Source organism: Protopterus annectens, chromosome 14.part0, assembly GCF_019279795.1.
Source record: "Protopterus annectens isolate FY-2018-M chromosome 14.part0, PAN1.0, whole genome shotgun sequence".
Taxonomy (NCBI): domain Eukaryota; kingdom Metazoa; phylum Chordata; order Ceratodontiformes; family Protopteridae; genus Protopterus; species Protopterus annectens.
The window spans coordinates 293,964,652-293,981,448 of NC_056748.1; the positions used below are offsets into that span (position 1 = coordinate 293,964,652).

Here is a 16,797-nt window from a genome sequence, read left to right on the forward strand (position 1 = left end):
AATTATGCCGGTAGCAATCAGTCTTGTATTTTTGAAATATTAATCTGTCTTTGTAATTTCTGTGGCTCAGTCTAGAGAGGAAAACTTTAATGTGTGTGTCATTGCTCATGTGGAGTGTGTAAACATCTCTCCACCTCTTAGCAAGAAATCTAGACGATGCCTAAAATAATGGAGGAGGCGATATGGATAGATTTTTAATATTGCTCTTACTAAGAATGTTGCAAAAACAACATTATTTGTGTTAGCATTCATTTTATGAAAAATATGAAGTCTGAACCTGAAATGCACATCATTATTTAGTCACTTCAGTCCTCAGAGTTTTCCAGAAAACCACACATTTTATTATGAGCAGACTAAAAATACAAGGCAAAAATTTGGATATTCTGTGAAAATATCAGCAGTTGAGAGAAATGTGTGGAGGTGAAATAACATTGCATAACCATCCAATGTTGTGACTATAATAGATGGAGGTTGGGGATGGCTGGATGAAACAAACCATTTTATGATATGTTCAGTTTAAACCATCTCTATCTGGCTTAGTAGGACTAGTGTGCATTTGTGAGAAATAAGATGGACTACTTAAGAGAGCACTTGATATTTGCTGTGGTTGTCTTCTGTGAAGAAAGAAATGACTAGCCGTCTACTGTGGCTTGCTTATAATTTTGGTTTTACATGAGTAATGTGATTTTGTGAAGCATAGTGTAATATATTAATGTATGGCAACTTGTTTATGTGAAACACAGTCGTCCTCTTTTACCATGATCAGACATTGTAATTATACATAGAAATAGCTATAAATGCTTGTTGGGAGTTGTTTCAATGAAAGCAAATAACCTTGTTATCACTTAGCTGGTTTAGTAATCATCTGTAAAAAAAAATGATAAATGTATGAAGAAATAATTAGATCTTCAAACTTCTGGAAGCTGATGGCCCCCCACAATAAGGCTGTGCAAGTACATTTTGACATGGTAGTAGTAATCACCTCTGCCATGAGCCCCACCTAGCCTAAAACCAGTCCTATTTCTAAATATAGACATAAGATCTCTGTACTTCTGCGATCTCTGCACTTGTGCGTGTGTTTTTTTTTTTTTTGGACAGGGGGTTGGGGATGATGTCATTATTTCTTCAACATTCCTCCTAAACCTTAGAGGTCACTATATCTTGTGTTGGACCAGGGACAGTGTGGTCATTAGTTCTTTAACTTTCCTCAAACTTCAGAGGGTACACGGAGGGTTGCAATAGCTTGTATAGGAGCACTGCACTGTCTCTAGAAGTAGCAATTTGAAAACAATATTGTAATTATTTTTTTTCATTTTCCTCATAATCACGCATTTGTTGCATGCATAGGTGGTTATATTTTTGGGGAGAGTACATAAGCATGCTGTTTATATGTGTAACAGCAAATATGTTGTGTTTTACTTGTTTTTTTTTTCAGTTTTGCCTAGGTCTGACATCAAAATGTTATGCAGAAAATAACTGTCATTTAGGGCTAGGGATGAGAGGTCATGCTATATATAAATGTGACAGCAAGAGCAGCAGTTTGAAATATGACTGCAGGCATATGTACCTTCCTTTTATCAAGTTTAACCCCATAGACAGGTGCACAGAAAGTGACTAGATATTTTGAGGTGAAAGAATAGGTACTATTCCCAGACATGATGCATGTACCCTCACAAGTATTTGCTTTATCAGTTTATTGTGTTTGGTTAGGTTTGAGCATTCAAACTTGAATGCAACTTATTTCTTACTTGAAATAAAAAAATAAATAAAAAAAAATTCTAAAATGCAAATCAGAACATCTAGAATCCCCATAGAAGGCTCCCAGACCCCCAACTTAATGCAATAATTTCTACTGCAGCTATTATTGTGTAGTCTTCATTAGTTAGGAGATGCTGAGAAAAAAAGCTGAAAAGATAATGTTTTTTATTAGACAATCAGTGGATGAAAGGGGCTGTTTAATAAAACTAAAATTCACCTCAGAGCACCTAGAATCCATGTCGTCCAAGGGTTTTGGGAGCCCCAGACCCCCTTGTTTAATGCAGTTGTTTCCTCCACAGTTATTAGAGTGCAATCTTGCTTAGACAGAATGTGTTGAATGAATGAATGTGGTAAAAAATGAAGAGTAAGACAAACTAGGACAGAGATGGGGGGGGGGATCTGGATCGTATGAGTAGGCCAGGATGGGTTGGACAAGAAGGTGGGCACCATGGCATGTTTCTGCCTAGGGTGCCAGTTTACACAAGTCTGTATTCTCTGCAGGGCAAGCCATATCAAGAGGAGTTTTAATAAGCAGTAAATTAAGTTGGGACTGTCCTACCTCCCTGTAAAACGGTTACAATTGTATACAGAACTCCAGTTTCATTTCGCTGCATTCTTTCATACCATCATTTCTACCCTTAATTTTCATAAGTAGGCACTGGAAATCCTAGAGCAAAAAAGAATCATCTTTCAAATACTTATTATACATTGAGATATCTGGGAAAAGTTCCTCACTAGAAGATATGGAAAAAAAACATAAAACATATTTTAATAGTAGATAGCTGCTATATAGACTATTTTCATGAAATATGTCAAGTATTTCATATTGACTGTGCTCTATTCATAAATATTTTTGTGTATTTGTGCTGTACTTTTAAATGTGTGTGTCTGATTAACCTGGAGCTTTTTTCCTCGGGTCTCCACTGAAAATGGGCTTTTGGCTGAGATGGACCAACCCAGTTAACAAATGTCAAATAAATATTTCTATGTTGTTATCCCTAATAAAAAACAGAACACCACTCAGCTGAAGTGTTTCAGTTTTTTAGCCCTCCCCATTAGGCTTTAACACATCACCAATGCAAAAAAAAAAAAAAAATCATCTGATCTATCCCTATTTATGTAAAGAACACACATACATGGGCACACACTCTTGCATACACACATTCATCTGTCTGATCAATTTGTCCAAGAACATTTTACTAACTAGTCTTCACTGATGGGCCTTTGTATCTTTTCTTTTTTTTTTGAGCAGGGGAATATCAACATTATTAAACATCAGGTCTAAATTATATCTGCTGCACTCATACAACTAATTTGTAACATAACTAAATCATAATTTATATGTTTAATGTAGGAGACAAAATGATTTACTACTTCAAAGTAGGAGAAAATCATCTCTTGTTAGAAAGGCTATTCTACACCATGTGTCATTGTGGTGTTTATTACAAAGCTATTGCTGCCAGCTTGTGTATAGAGGACCTTATCACTTATAAAATATGACTGCAGTATTTATTTAGTAAGACATACATCCTGATGGTGGTGAAATAGTATTTATTTTCTCTCTGTTCTCATTCTTGTATTTTTTGGGGTCTCTCGTGAACACAGTATCTAGTTGCTACTTCCTTTGCAATGATCCCACCCACTGATTAGCACTGGCAAGCTGCCAAGAGAGCAACACTGATGACAGAGCAAAGATAATGCTAAAGCCTTACAAACATAATACAAGTAATAGTGCATCTGTTATTGTAGTTTTCAAGTTCTGGATTTGTAAAATGACTGTGGGAGAACTGCTTATACTATGCTAATAATGGCTTATGAGTCGTAACTCAAAACGTTTTTACTGCTCTGCTTTACTTCCTATGCCCTCAGCCTTTTTCGGTAATTATTCATGACCGGAGTGGTATATATTTACTGCACAGGATAGATTATGGAGGAGACTGAACATAATTAAATTGGAAACAGCCTCACAATATGTCACGAAAAAGTAGGGTGCCATGGAGTTGATAGCTCTCAACTGTCCTTCACTTTGCAAACGTCAATGATTTTACCTCATATTTTGGTCAAGCCCTCATAAAACTAATTTTCTGGCACATTGTTAAATGTTGCTGTAACTAAGTAGTGACAGACATTTGAGTTTCAGTCTTCGTATCTTCAGAAAGTGTATGCTAATGCAAAACATGTTATACTAACAACTTTCTACATATATAGGAACACTGTTTAAAACCTGCACCAGATTTTCTGCTTTTCACACTCACAACTTTTGGCTTTGTCCCAGTTTCTTAAGCCAAGAAGTTGACATCTATTTCTGATTACGTATCAGATATGCATTGTGTGCTCATGATCCATGCTTTGGTCAGGCATCTGTTCAGGTCAGCAGTTGTTTTAAAATAAAGTCATCAGTCATACATAAGACAGACATTTATTTTTGAGTCAAGCCAAGTCTGCACAAGTTGTATTAAAAAGGCTGATTATGATATTGGACAGACTTTCTTTAGTTTGTTTTGGTCCACATCTAACAGATGGTATTGCTCAATGTTTCAAGTAATTGTGTTGTTTGCATCTCTTGGCCTTTTATTCTGTCATGCTATTAGGATGCCTGATATTTCAAAAAATAATATTCCTAATAATCTAGTACAATATTTTGTAGGTTTGTTTTTACAGACTTAAAATGTAGTCTGAACTTTCCTAGTGTATTTTTTAATATATACTGTTTCAGATTTTTAGCTTCTTATTTGCTTATTTTCTCAGTTGCTTGTGTGTTTGGGACAGCTGTCAGATATCCCTGACTTTGCGTGTGTGTTTGTGACAGCTGTCAGATATCCCTGACTTTGCATAATATAAGTCTGCCTCATATTTTTGCCCTGTAACTTGTACAATTTTTGATTCTTCTGGAAAATCACTGAGGATTACAGTCAGTCAATAATGACAGGCACTAGAGATTCATATTTTGTTTAGAAAATGCAGGTTGGTACAAACCCTGTTTTAGTACTTAAGTGAATTAAACCCACTTGTCATTAGGTGGGTTATGATATAGCTACATAACAGATTGACCAGTGTGACATGATCCAACAGTGCCAGGGGTAGTTACTCCTGTGAATGACCAATTTGTTCTCAAACACAATTTAGATACTTTGTTTGAATGCATCTGAATTGCTCAGTCTTTAAAAACAGTTTTATGATGACTTCTGGATCATACTGAATAAATTGAAGTTTTTGGGACAGATAAAATATTAAAAAATACATATTAATTTATTAGAACTATATCAAGAACTGCCTCTTGTATGGGGTGAGATTGCCATGATTGCAGTTTATAAAACAATTGTCAGACCAATTCTAGAATATGGATCAGCAGTTTACTCTAGAACACACATGTTTGGACTGAATAGGGTTCAGAGGTTCTTTACTAGGAATTTAAGAAGGTAATTAGTTCTCCATTATGATAGTGTGATGAGGCTAAAGCTGGTTTCTAAATTTTATACACCGTTTAGGGATAACCTTATTTCATTTTTTTAAATTTTTCACCAACATGGAGTTATGTAGCACTTCAGGGAACAATTTTATACACCATGAGATAGACAATCTGTGTCTGGTGTTTGACAAGCTTGTACAAACCAGCCTGATACATAATTGCTTCCAAATTAGAGCAGGTTGGATATGAAACTAATTGCCTTAGAAATTAGATTGATAGTTCAGAAATCTTCAAATTTAGACTAGTCAAATGAAATGAAGCCTTTAGTGATCTTTACCGAGATCTATGTCTGATTTTTAACACACCAAATATTGCAGTGATAGTTAAGAATAGTCGCTGAGTTTTGGCTTTTGTCCCCATGACGTTTTGGATTCTTTTAGCAAAGGCATGTGTCTGTCTGTTTGTGTGTCTGTGTCCATGCCCACATAGGGACTTGGACTTTAGCATCTGGAATTATTTCTCATTTGAGCAAACAATAAAAGGAAAGCGTTTTGTTGCAGCTAAGTGACTGTTCCGACAAAGAAAGAAGATCAGGCATCAAAGTATAAAATACACATTTTGATCATATTGTAACAATTCTCTATTGTTCTTAGTAAATGTTTCACATTTTGCCCATTTATTCCACATTAGGAAAGGGAGTAGTTGTGTTCTACACTTTGAAGAGAGAAGGTCGACTATGACTGCATTTTCTTTCATTTTTTTGCTGTTAGTCATGTGGATGGTATGGTAATAACACCAAACCATTATGAATACAAACACATCTCAGTTGCCCATAAGTGTTTGCAGAAGAATCAAGACATTTGCAGACTTAATGCTTGAGATGAAAAAACTATAGAGACTTGTTCATACCATTTTAACAATAGCCAGAAGAATGTAAGTGCATAATTTAAAATCTGCCGAATGTCATAACTGCATTGCTTAACAACCTGCCAAAAGCAAGTCAAGTGGCTTACTTTAAATAAACAGTGTTATTATTGCAGACAAGAAACAGAGTACTAGATTGTTCAGGGTCTATATCATGTGGACAAAAGCTAATAATAGCAAATGAACACAACTTCAAAAACACCGGAACTCTAAGTTGTTATTGTGGGGTTGCACTACAGTGAAGATAGGAGTATTTGCCCTTTCCTCACTGTAGTGCAATCTCGGAGTTGTTATATATATTTAGCAGGGGGTGTGGGGGTGCAGCCCCCCCCCCCCCCCACAATTGCAACTTTCAGTTCCGGTGTTTTCTAAGTTGTGGTTGTTTGCTATTATTAGCTTTTGATCATGTGATATAGACTCAATTATTCATGTTGCTGCATTTTAGTACAATTTTGTTAGTACAATTTTGTCTTTGTTAGTGATGTTTTTTTTTTTTTTAGTGAGGGGGGACTGGAAAACTAACATCAGTTGAGCATCTATGTTTGACACTATCTCAATTCTTATAGTGTATTTGTATTTTGAGCCATTTTTAGTGCATCAAAGCAACTACGTGTCTGTTAGATTTTAAATGGAGCCTGCTATATTAGTTTTCCTGTCTTTTTCCAAGAATCCATTTCAAACCACCTTTATGCGAGTTATGCTGGACATATATTTTATATATATATATATATATATATATATATATATATATATATATATATATATATATAATGTATATATTTGTTTTTTGTGTTTAACTGCCATGCAAAAAGAATGGCAGTAATGTGCTCAAGAAGCTAAAACACAGTATGGTACACTAGAAGCCAAAAACACTCTTCATAAAATAAAAAGAGCTCTGAATCTTCTTTAAATCATACAAAGCCAGATATTAGGAAAACATAGTGACCCAGATAAAAGATGCCCATAAAGCTTTAACTGTGTTTGAAATCTTGGAAGCTTTGTCTAACAGTGCACAGAGCTAATAATAAATTATATCACATACTCAGGCCCACAGGACATAGCAAATCTACTGTCAGACTAAATTCATTTCCTACTTCACTTTCCTCTCTCCTTCAATATTTTCCCAGCAAATAGCCACATCTGCCCCCGTTTACTCAAATTTGCCAAGAACAAATTCTCACGGCAATAATGCCAACCATACTATATCCATGGAGCCAGAAAACATGCATTAAATGGGTGTAATGATTAGGCAAGCATTCTTTCTTTTCTAGGTGGTTAGGCGACTGTTTAAAGCAATGCCCTACTTTGGGAGCATTTGAATGGTAAATATATTAATAGGATGTATTTTTTTTTAATTCTAAATGAAAGTTTGAAAAAAGGATAGTATGGATTTTATTTACTGAAGGAGAGGTTCCCATATTATGAGTGCTAATACAGAGAAAAAATAATCAGATTAATGCAGTTTCCTAAGGGGATTTTGTAGATTAGATCTAATCTTTCTTGTAGCTTCAATTTTTTTTTTTTTTTTGGGGGGGGGGAGGGATTCTTTGTGAGAGTCTGCCAGCAAAGGAAAATGTGCTTAAGATAACACATTTCTAGGCCTGCAGATAAGAAGTCAATACTGTGGGTTGAGGAAGTCATTTGACTTTTGTTAGTATAGGGCATTGATGATCTCTTTTGGTTGAGAGGTAAATCTGCAAATTTTATCAGAACAGTTTTGTAGAGTATTTATATTCTTTTTTGCTGCCAGTGCAATAATAGGAAGTCTATACACCAGTCAATGAAGAATTACTTTTTTTTTACCAATGGCAGATTTACCTTCATGGAAGGGGAAGCATAAGATTTTATTTGCTAAAAGGAGTAGCAAGTTAACTTTGAGATTTGTTAATTATATGTTATTGCCTTCGAAGATTAGAGCCAAGCCATAAACCCAGGGATTTGTGGCGTTGAATAGTTTTGATCGAGTATTGGTCAATGTAGGTAACAGCCTAGTCATTTTGTAATTTTCCCATCATTTCTGGGGTCATACATAGCAGTGTGTGTGTGTGCGTTAAGAAAGAGCTTAAGATTGCTTAACATATTTGCCAACATTGCAGTGTCCACTTACAGGAGAATTATATTCACTGTAAAGGAGTGGCCTAATCTGTAAAAAAAAAAAATTATGCCTTGGGCACAAAGTAAGATGGAGAGGTTGGGAATAGCTGTGGGAAGGTTATTATTAAAGAAAAACAAAATGGGGGCAGAGTGCAAGCCTCTAGGGGATCCATTGGGAATGAGGAGATGTACCATGAATTTCTATTAAGATAAAAGGTTTGAACTGCTGTATTTTGATACTTTAAGTTAAAGGCTTTGGCAAGATCAATGAACAGTGAATACATATAGTCTGCCTTTGACAAAGCCAAACTGGAATGGATCCAGTGTCTGAAGGGTTCCTATGTCATTATTAATCCTATCCAAATAATTCTTTCCATGGCTATGCATATAAGACTAATCAGACTTGTGGATCTGTAGTTTCCAGGTCCAGTGATGGACCCCTGTTGAGCAGAGGGATGACTGTTACAGTCCTCCATTCATGTGGCACAAAGCTTGTTTGGAGACTATGGTTAGAGAGTCACTCCAGTGTTCCAGACAGGTTATGCTTCAGCCTATTTAGCAGGCAACCCAGGACATTATCAGGGTCCACAGATGCAGTGTACTTAGACTTGGGCAGTGCACATAGGACTTGCTCTGTAGTGATAGCTGGGAGGAGTTATGTTTGATTGTTTTACTTGGGGAACATGGGTGTGGGAGTAGATGGGGTAAATTTGGAGCTGAATTTGTCAGCCAGCAGTTTTGCTATATCTTCTGGTTCAATGTAAGTGGCTTCATTAAAAATCTTCTATGCACAGTGTAGTATACTGACTGCCCTTAAGGTTCTGGATGTAGCTAGTGAAAGTTTTGCAGTTGTCCTTGGACTTGGAGGCTATCTTTACCTCAAAATGGGATTTGGTAGACCTCATTTGTCCTCTTAATTGTTTTCTTAGCCTGATGATGCGAGAGTTTTTATCCTGCTTGACACTACACTACTTAATTTTAGGTATTATGTTTTCCTTTCATTGTACAATCTAATTATGTTTGGATTCCACCAGGTAGATTGTTTTTGGAGTTTGTTCTGGGCTTGTTTCTACTAGGAACAGGGTTTCTTTGTACAATTCTGTGTACAATACATTCTTATTCAATTTTTGAGAGGCTTAACATTTTGTCAGGTAATCACTTAACTAGCTTGACAGAATAGTTCTTAACCATTACAGGGTTTGCTAGGCTCAGAGCATTGATTTTTTTTCCAAAGGAGATGGCTTTATGGCTTGACCTTACCAGATAGGAAACTGCACTAAGGGGGAGGGGATTGCAACATTCTCCCATGTTTGAGTACCAGATGTAGTATGTTTGCACTGACAGTGGGCAAATTGACTAACTGATCCAGGGTCTTTATGTTGACAAAGTCCTGAAATCTCCTGACCTGCAAGTTTGGGGTCATGTAGGACTCAGTTTATAGATGAGTTGTTATTCCCCCAATAATATGTTCTTGTGTTAAATGGTGAGTGTCTCCAGTAGGTCTAAGTATGCACTATAGATTTTGAGAGTCATAGAGGGTGATATACATCTTGAAAGGATACGATATGGGGCGTTTCATATGTTAATTTGGACATGGACTTACCCTGAGGTAGATTTGTTTTTGTTATTGATAAAAGCAACTCCACCTTTAGTGCTTGCCTGTGCAGTAGTTTGACTAAATGTTTGGAAGCCATTGTATCCCTGCACTGCTTTAAGCCATGTCTCAGTAACGGCACATATGTCTGCATTCTCCAAGGTAATAAGAGCTTGGAGGGAGTAAAGTTTCTTATTTAGGCTACTGGCATTAAGCAGTAACACCTTTAGATCCCCTTAGGATGATTTTGTTAAGCTGGAACGTTTATCACTTTGGTATTGATTTAAAAAGGCTCTATGGGAGGACAATGTTTAGCCAATATTCAAATGCCAAGCAAGGATAGGTGCAGACCACCCTTGGCAAAGCAATGTAGTCAGTTTAACATATCTTCCCATGCTGACAAATATTGTACCCCCTTTGAATGACACCAGAAGCCATGCCAATTGTTAAAGTCAAACATCTTCTGTTTGTATGGTAGCATCATTCTTGGTGAAGATGGAATTCTGCTCAGTGCTAGATTCATACCAGCCTAAGAACTTCCTGGCTTTATATGAAGAGAGATTATGAAGTATGTCATTTACACTCCCATTGATTATGTCTTAGTCATACACATGTGGTTCTATGACCTGAGTACACAAGTGACTTGGTGGATCCTGTCCCTAATAGACAACGATCTAATGTTCTTCTTGTTCAGCCGAGTGAGTGGAGCATCCGTATGTCTCACATCAGAGTATTGGGGAAGTGTGTTGGCTTGCGGTGTGGGCTTTGTAACTGAAGCTTTATGGGGTGTGACTATCTGTGGTGCTGGGTTTTGCTTTAGTAGAGTACTTTGCATTTGCTGAGAATGACTGTTGTAGGTCAGGCATCCGGGAGGTTTTTGGGGTTTAGGAAGATTGTTTTTTTACTGCCTCAGCATATGTTGGTCTATGTGGCAAGTGCACGCTATGTGTGGTGGGTGTAGTGTGTGTGATACTGACAACTTGATTGTTAGCTCTCACATGCCATATCACTTTCTCTAAGAATTAGCTGTTTTCCAGTGAATATGAGACTTTTGCTGCATTGTCTTAGGTCGCCTATATTCACCAGAGTGATAACGGAGAAAATGGGGAAGTGCAAGTCCATTATGTCAGGTTATTCTAGGTGAACTACAAGGGTGTGGTATAACAGGGGTTAATAGTGGGCTAGTTTGGCCGATTTTGAGACTAGAGGCAAAAACTTGGCTCTGTAGGAGGAGGGTCTTGGGACAGAGCTCCTCAGTACATAATCTGCTCTCTCCACAAGTGAGTTACTAGGTACAGTTTCAGAGGTAGGTCTATAGGGAAAATGTAGATTTCATGTGTGTCTGTGTGTATACAAGGCACTGCTAAATGCCAATAGCTCTTTGGCCAAAAAAACAACCTGGGTTTAAGGCTTCCTTTATGTTTTCAAACTCGGATAGACCAGGCTCTGTCCTACTGCTACTGGACGAGTAATCCCAAGTCTTCATAATGTAAAACCATACAAATGTTAGCTAAAAGTGAAAAGTTACAGAAACCAATTCAGCAACTAGCTAAGATAACACTTTTCAGATGATTTTCAAGCAATTAATCTATCCACAAGGACACCGGAAAACAAATTTACTTTACAGTCTTAAAATCCAGATAAATGTGATCTATTATTAAAGAAAACACGAGCATTACTCTTAAAGAACTTAGAGGTGCATTTTTTCAGGAAACAATTATTTCAGCCTGCATAGCACTAGATGCAGAAAAAAAAAAACAGTACACAGAAGATTCCAAGAATTGCTGAGCTCTGTAGGAATGAGCCAAGAGTCTAGAAGCAATCTGTCAGTGGGGGCTGGAGCAGATGCAAAGACAGGATACAATAACAATATAACAAACACAAATACTCAAATCCAAATTTAAGAAAGCAAATAAGCAGAATATAAGACTTTAGCAGCAGCATTTGCATGTATATAACTAAAGTCCAAATTGCAATACTGCCACAATTACAATTACATTACTGTCTAAAGCACCAGACTAGGCAGAAATGTACTAGTAACACTCTTTATAGAAAAATGCAGTGATAAATGACTAAATGAGGTCAAAATTCTGCAAAAGTTGACAATTCTAACACAATGATATTGAAACTACAAGACTAAGGTCCCAGACTGTGTTCAAAATACAAACAGCTTTCTCAAGTAATTCTTCTAATGGAGATAGACGTGCAGTACAAGTAATTCATGGTTCTCTCAAAACTGAGAATGAAGCTACATGATTAAGTTCTAAGAACAAACCAGTAATCTAAACGGATAATGTTTTTGGCTAAAACACAGAAAAATGCAGAAAAGGACTGAAAAAAATGACAGCATCACCACAAAGGTTACTATAAGTACAATTGAAAATATTTAAGTAGAATTAAAATAAAATGTTTTCCATTTTGATGATATGCTCATTTCTCATTGCCCAAGTCTTTCCACATTTCTCGGTCTTGAATAAAATAGTTTCCTTTAGGTACACATTTTACTTGATATAATGAAACAGTCACCAGTTAGTTTTAAAACAATGTTCCCAAAACAGTGCCTTTAAAGTGATAATTGTTCACTGAAAATTACTTTACTTCATTTGGGTGGCATGCTTGTAAACCCTTTGGAATCAAGTTTATTTGCATTCTAGCCCCCACCACACATACATTAATACATTTAAGGTTTGAGTTGTATTCTGCAGAAACTCATGAGTTTAGTAATTCAGCAGATGTCTGTTCTGCTGTCCATATGTGACTTACTGAATTTTTGTTCCACAGTTTTTCTTTTAGCTGAGTAATGTACTTTTCTGATCCTTCTGATTAATTCACTAGAACTTATCTAAACATACTCTGTTACTTCTACTATCCTCTCTAATAAAATAACCAGGAATTCACACCATTATTTTCTGGCACAATGAATAAACAACTTGAGAGTGTTGATTCTACTCTCCAACCATTTTTTCGGGGTGGATGTATACACCCTTTGATAGTTACTACAGTCATGTACAAAACATCAAAACATATCCTAAACTATGACAAATTAATTGTGTCTAAGTTGTGTGCCAAGTTGCCAGCTATATCATGAACTGTGTTCTAGTTGTATGGCATGTAGCTTAAACATACCTCTCAACTGCTATGTAACGTAATCTTTTTATGCTCCTGCCTACTTAACACTTCAAAAGTTGGACACTTTTATTGTTAAGAATGTTTTAGATAAATTCAGTAATTTAACTCAACTTTAAATATGAAGTTATAATTGCACGTGGCTATTAACTATGGGTACAATCAGGAGAGAAACTAAGAACACACACAAAACTCCAACTTAAAACAACAAAAGCAGTAGATTGTGAGATCGTACTAGTGTGTGTTGATATGACCAACAAAGAACATCAATTAATGTAAACCATTAGATTCATTAATAAATAACTGAACTGGCAAATCTTAAAACAAAAGCCGACTATACCCCCCCCCCGCTCACAAGTGCACCAAGACTCGCACACCATAACAACAAAAAGAACTGCGAAATGTAAAAGCAACTGTCATTTTTGTCAGCTACACAAACCACGAGGTTTCAAGAAAAGTCAATATTACCTCAAATAGGTTTTTCTTCTTTTCCATCATCTTTAATTTTTCTAATCAGCTCCCAGGTAGTCCGGCATATTTTCCAATGTTTATCTGGTGTTATTTTATAATGAACAATTTAAAAAGTTTAAAATAAAATGTTTTAGACCAACCAACCAGCTAATACCACAGAATTACACAGCAGGTTTTTGCTTTTCCTGTGATACCAGCAGACACTTCCAAGATTTGCAGTGCCAGAATTGGAGTGGAAGTATTTCACAGCCTATGGTATCAACGTTACTCTGCTAGATTGTATGTGTAAGTACATGCACATGCTTGCACATATCTCTATACTCATACCTCTCAGCTGTCCACATTTTTGCCACATATTTTTAGTCTGTCATTTGAAAACTGTGTAGTTTTCTAAGAATCATAGACTACTGAAGTCACTAAACAGTGACATAGTTTTAAAATATCAGACTTCAACTATGCTGCGGGCTTCCAATATAAAGCAACCTGTCCCAAGTCTATGGCCATAAACTCTCCTCCGTGTCCAACTCCATCATAGTCATGCCAACAGGCACTCAATAACTGCCACACTGTTTCAATATGCAGGATATGCCGAAAGTGCATGACAAACATCACCGGTAATTAAAAATGTAAAAAAAAAAAAAAAAATCAGGAATTGAAGGGGCCACTCAGGAATTCATGGCACCCTATTATTTTGTCCCCACAAATGGGGAAATACTGAGGAATTTGAAACAGTTGACAGGTATGGATGCAGATTATATGGACCAATGGATCTTAAAGAAAATCAAAACATGACAGTGTGATCATTTTTAAACATAACAGCTTGCAAAAACACAGAAAAACAGTAGCCCTTAATTTGTACACCTTAGATCTATGAGCATTTATTTTCCAGATAAAGTGACCATATGGTGCTGAAGTTAGCTCCTTTTACAAAAGAAATAGCTATTATTTTACAGACATTTATCAACGACTTTCAAAGGCTATGGCTGTGTTTTTTTTTTCTTTTATTTTGTTCCGAATAAATGTATTGCTTGCTTATAGAAAGGTATGATTATTTCACTTAAGTATCAGGCAAATATGAATTTTGTTATCCTTCTGTTACTCTAATTCCTTGTTTTGACAGGTATGAATGACTTCAGTTACTTGCACACAAATTGCTTTGAATTATCTATACACGTGGGCTGTGATAAGTTTCCTCATGAGAGTGAGCTGCCAGACGAATGGGAGAACAATCGTGAATCACTGCTTGTCTTTATGGAGCAGGTAGGCCACAACTATAAACTGCAACTGATTAATCATCGTAGATTAACTTCAAGTTGCATATCCATTTACTTTCATCTCAGTAACACTAAGTATTTTATTTTGATTGCATATTTTAAAGGACATGTAGTGAATATGAATGCAGTGAAATAAAACTGAAAACTAATGAAAGGAATATTAATGCATCAGCATTCCCTTTTTGTAAGATGATATAGAAATTAGGGAATGTGATGGTTGTATACTAACTGAATTTGATTTTTGATGATGATTTTATTAGAAGAGATAATGCACATATCAGGATTTTATATAGGATATATGCCAAGAGAGTCTGCCTATTAAGTATATGTTCCATCAGAGTATATTTGAAAGCCAGGTATATCTAAGACTGCTGTTTCTAATGATGAAAATGCACATTCTGCTCTTGTACGGACCACCATACAAAATAATTATGATGTGCTCTTTCAGTATTGAAGAGAGCATATTGTGCTGCTAACACTTTCAGATTGTATTAAGTTTCATTTGTTAACAAGATAAGTGAACTAGTCACATGTCACATTATCAAGGCTAAATGCAATATAATACATACGGACTTTTGAAACGAGCCTATCAGCCTGTATCAGTGTACAGAGGTCAGACCTGAATTTTAGACCATGGAAGTGGGAGGCAAATATCTTAGCCACCGAGTCATCATACTGACAATATGATAATTTCTATTATGACATAGTTATGCTGCTTTACACCTGACTAGTCTAAATAGTTATGTAGTTTTAAACCTGATTCATTCTGCCATAATTACACTGTAAATATCAGTACACGGTTTGTTGCACCTAACCTAGTCTAGTCTTCAATTCTGGTCACCTTTTTTAATGGAAAAGTCCTCTCACCTTTTCTTAGAATTGACTGTAATTCATTGTAGTTTTCATTCTATCTAAAGCACAAAAATGCCCTTTTACTTGTATATTCCACACACTCCGAAAACAGTACATGTTTCTGATATATGGTAACGTGCTTACCCCAGTTTCAGTCCTATATCTTTGTACCTTTCCATTGTTTTCTGGGTTACACCAATTTCCTCACCTTCAGATTGTTTCATAAGAGTAATATTGTTGTCAAAAGGTAGCTGCTCAGTATGTCCAGATTTTATCATCAGGAATCCATCGAATCACACATACACATACTGAAGATATGAATCATGAGATTTATAAGAAAGTTGTCTCTCTGTAACTAGAGTATCGGAGACATGCATTTATAACAAAGCACATAAAAGATTGCTGAACTGTGCTTAAGAATGTTGTGCGAGTCAGACTAACAGATTAACTTCTGTACTGTCTTTATAGACAGAAGTAACACTTAGCAAAAGAAAAGGATGGCTGGATAAGAAGGATGGAAGTAACCCGATAGTACTGTGTGGTAGGTCCCTGCACATGCAGACAAGTATGTTATACAGGCTAAATATGCTGCCACCAAAGATGTTCATGTCTGTAGCGATGCTTTGCTTTGTGACTTAGTGTGACTTCAGAAGTTAGAATGCACTCCTAGAAGGTTGGTAGCATAAGAGGGGGAAGGCTGGCTGCTTAAGTATCTGATGCAGTTTCCTCTGACTTAGCTTACATACATACATAGCAGAATGGTGTATGTTATGTGCATCAGCATTATGTGATTGAAGTGTCATTTCCAAAATTGTACTTTAAAAACTTAAAAACTTTCAAAATTTGCAATTTGAAAAACTGATAAGCATTTCATTCATTCTTTCGCTTACTCGTTTGTCAATTCTTCAGTTCCATCTTAATCAACTTCAGAGTCAGTGGGGAGCTGAAATTATCCCAGAGCTCAGTAAAAGGAAAAGAGAGGAAGTAATCCTGTTTGAGACATCAACCATCAAAGAATGCACTCTCACATGCACACACAAACACAAGGACAACAGTTTGCAAAGTTTCCAAATCCCATTGCATAATATGACCAATCTCTGTACTTCATCACATGTACACTGACCAAACTGTTATGCGTATATTGTTTAATTCATTAATCGCAGATTGACGATATTAACAGGAGATTACTAGTTAGCAAGATCAGACTGCACTATTTTCATACTTCAGGCTGTAACTGAAGTCCTAGATGACTGTACTGTATTTTGAGGTACTTTACTACCCTACATTACATTAGT

General features: G+C 36.2%; 1 protein-coding gene across 1 annotated transcript in view; it reads left to right on the plus strand.

The window, feature by feature from the left end:
* CPXM2 (carboxypeptidase X, M14 family member 2) overlaps nucleotides 1-16,797 on the plus strand; it is a 1,728,300-nt gene that overhangs the window by 1,397,907 nt on the left and 313,596 nt on the right. Inside the window, exon 12 of the mRNA XM_044056018.1 lies at nucleotides 14,497-14,636. Coding sequence (XP_043911953.1) covers nucleotides 14,497-14,636 — 140 coding nt within the window. The remainder of the gene's footprint in view (nucleotides 1-14,496; nucleotides 14,637-16,797) is intronic.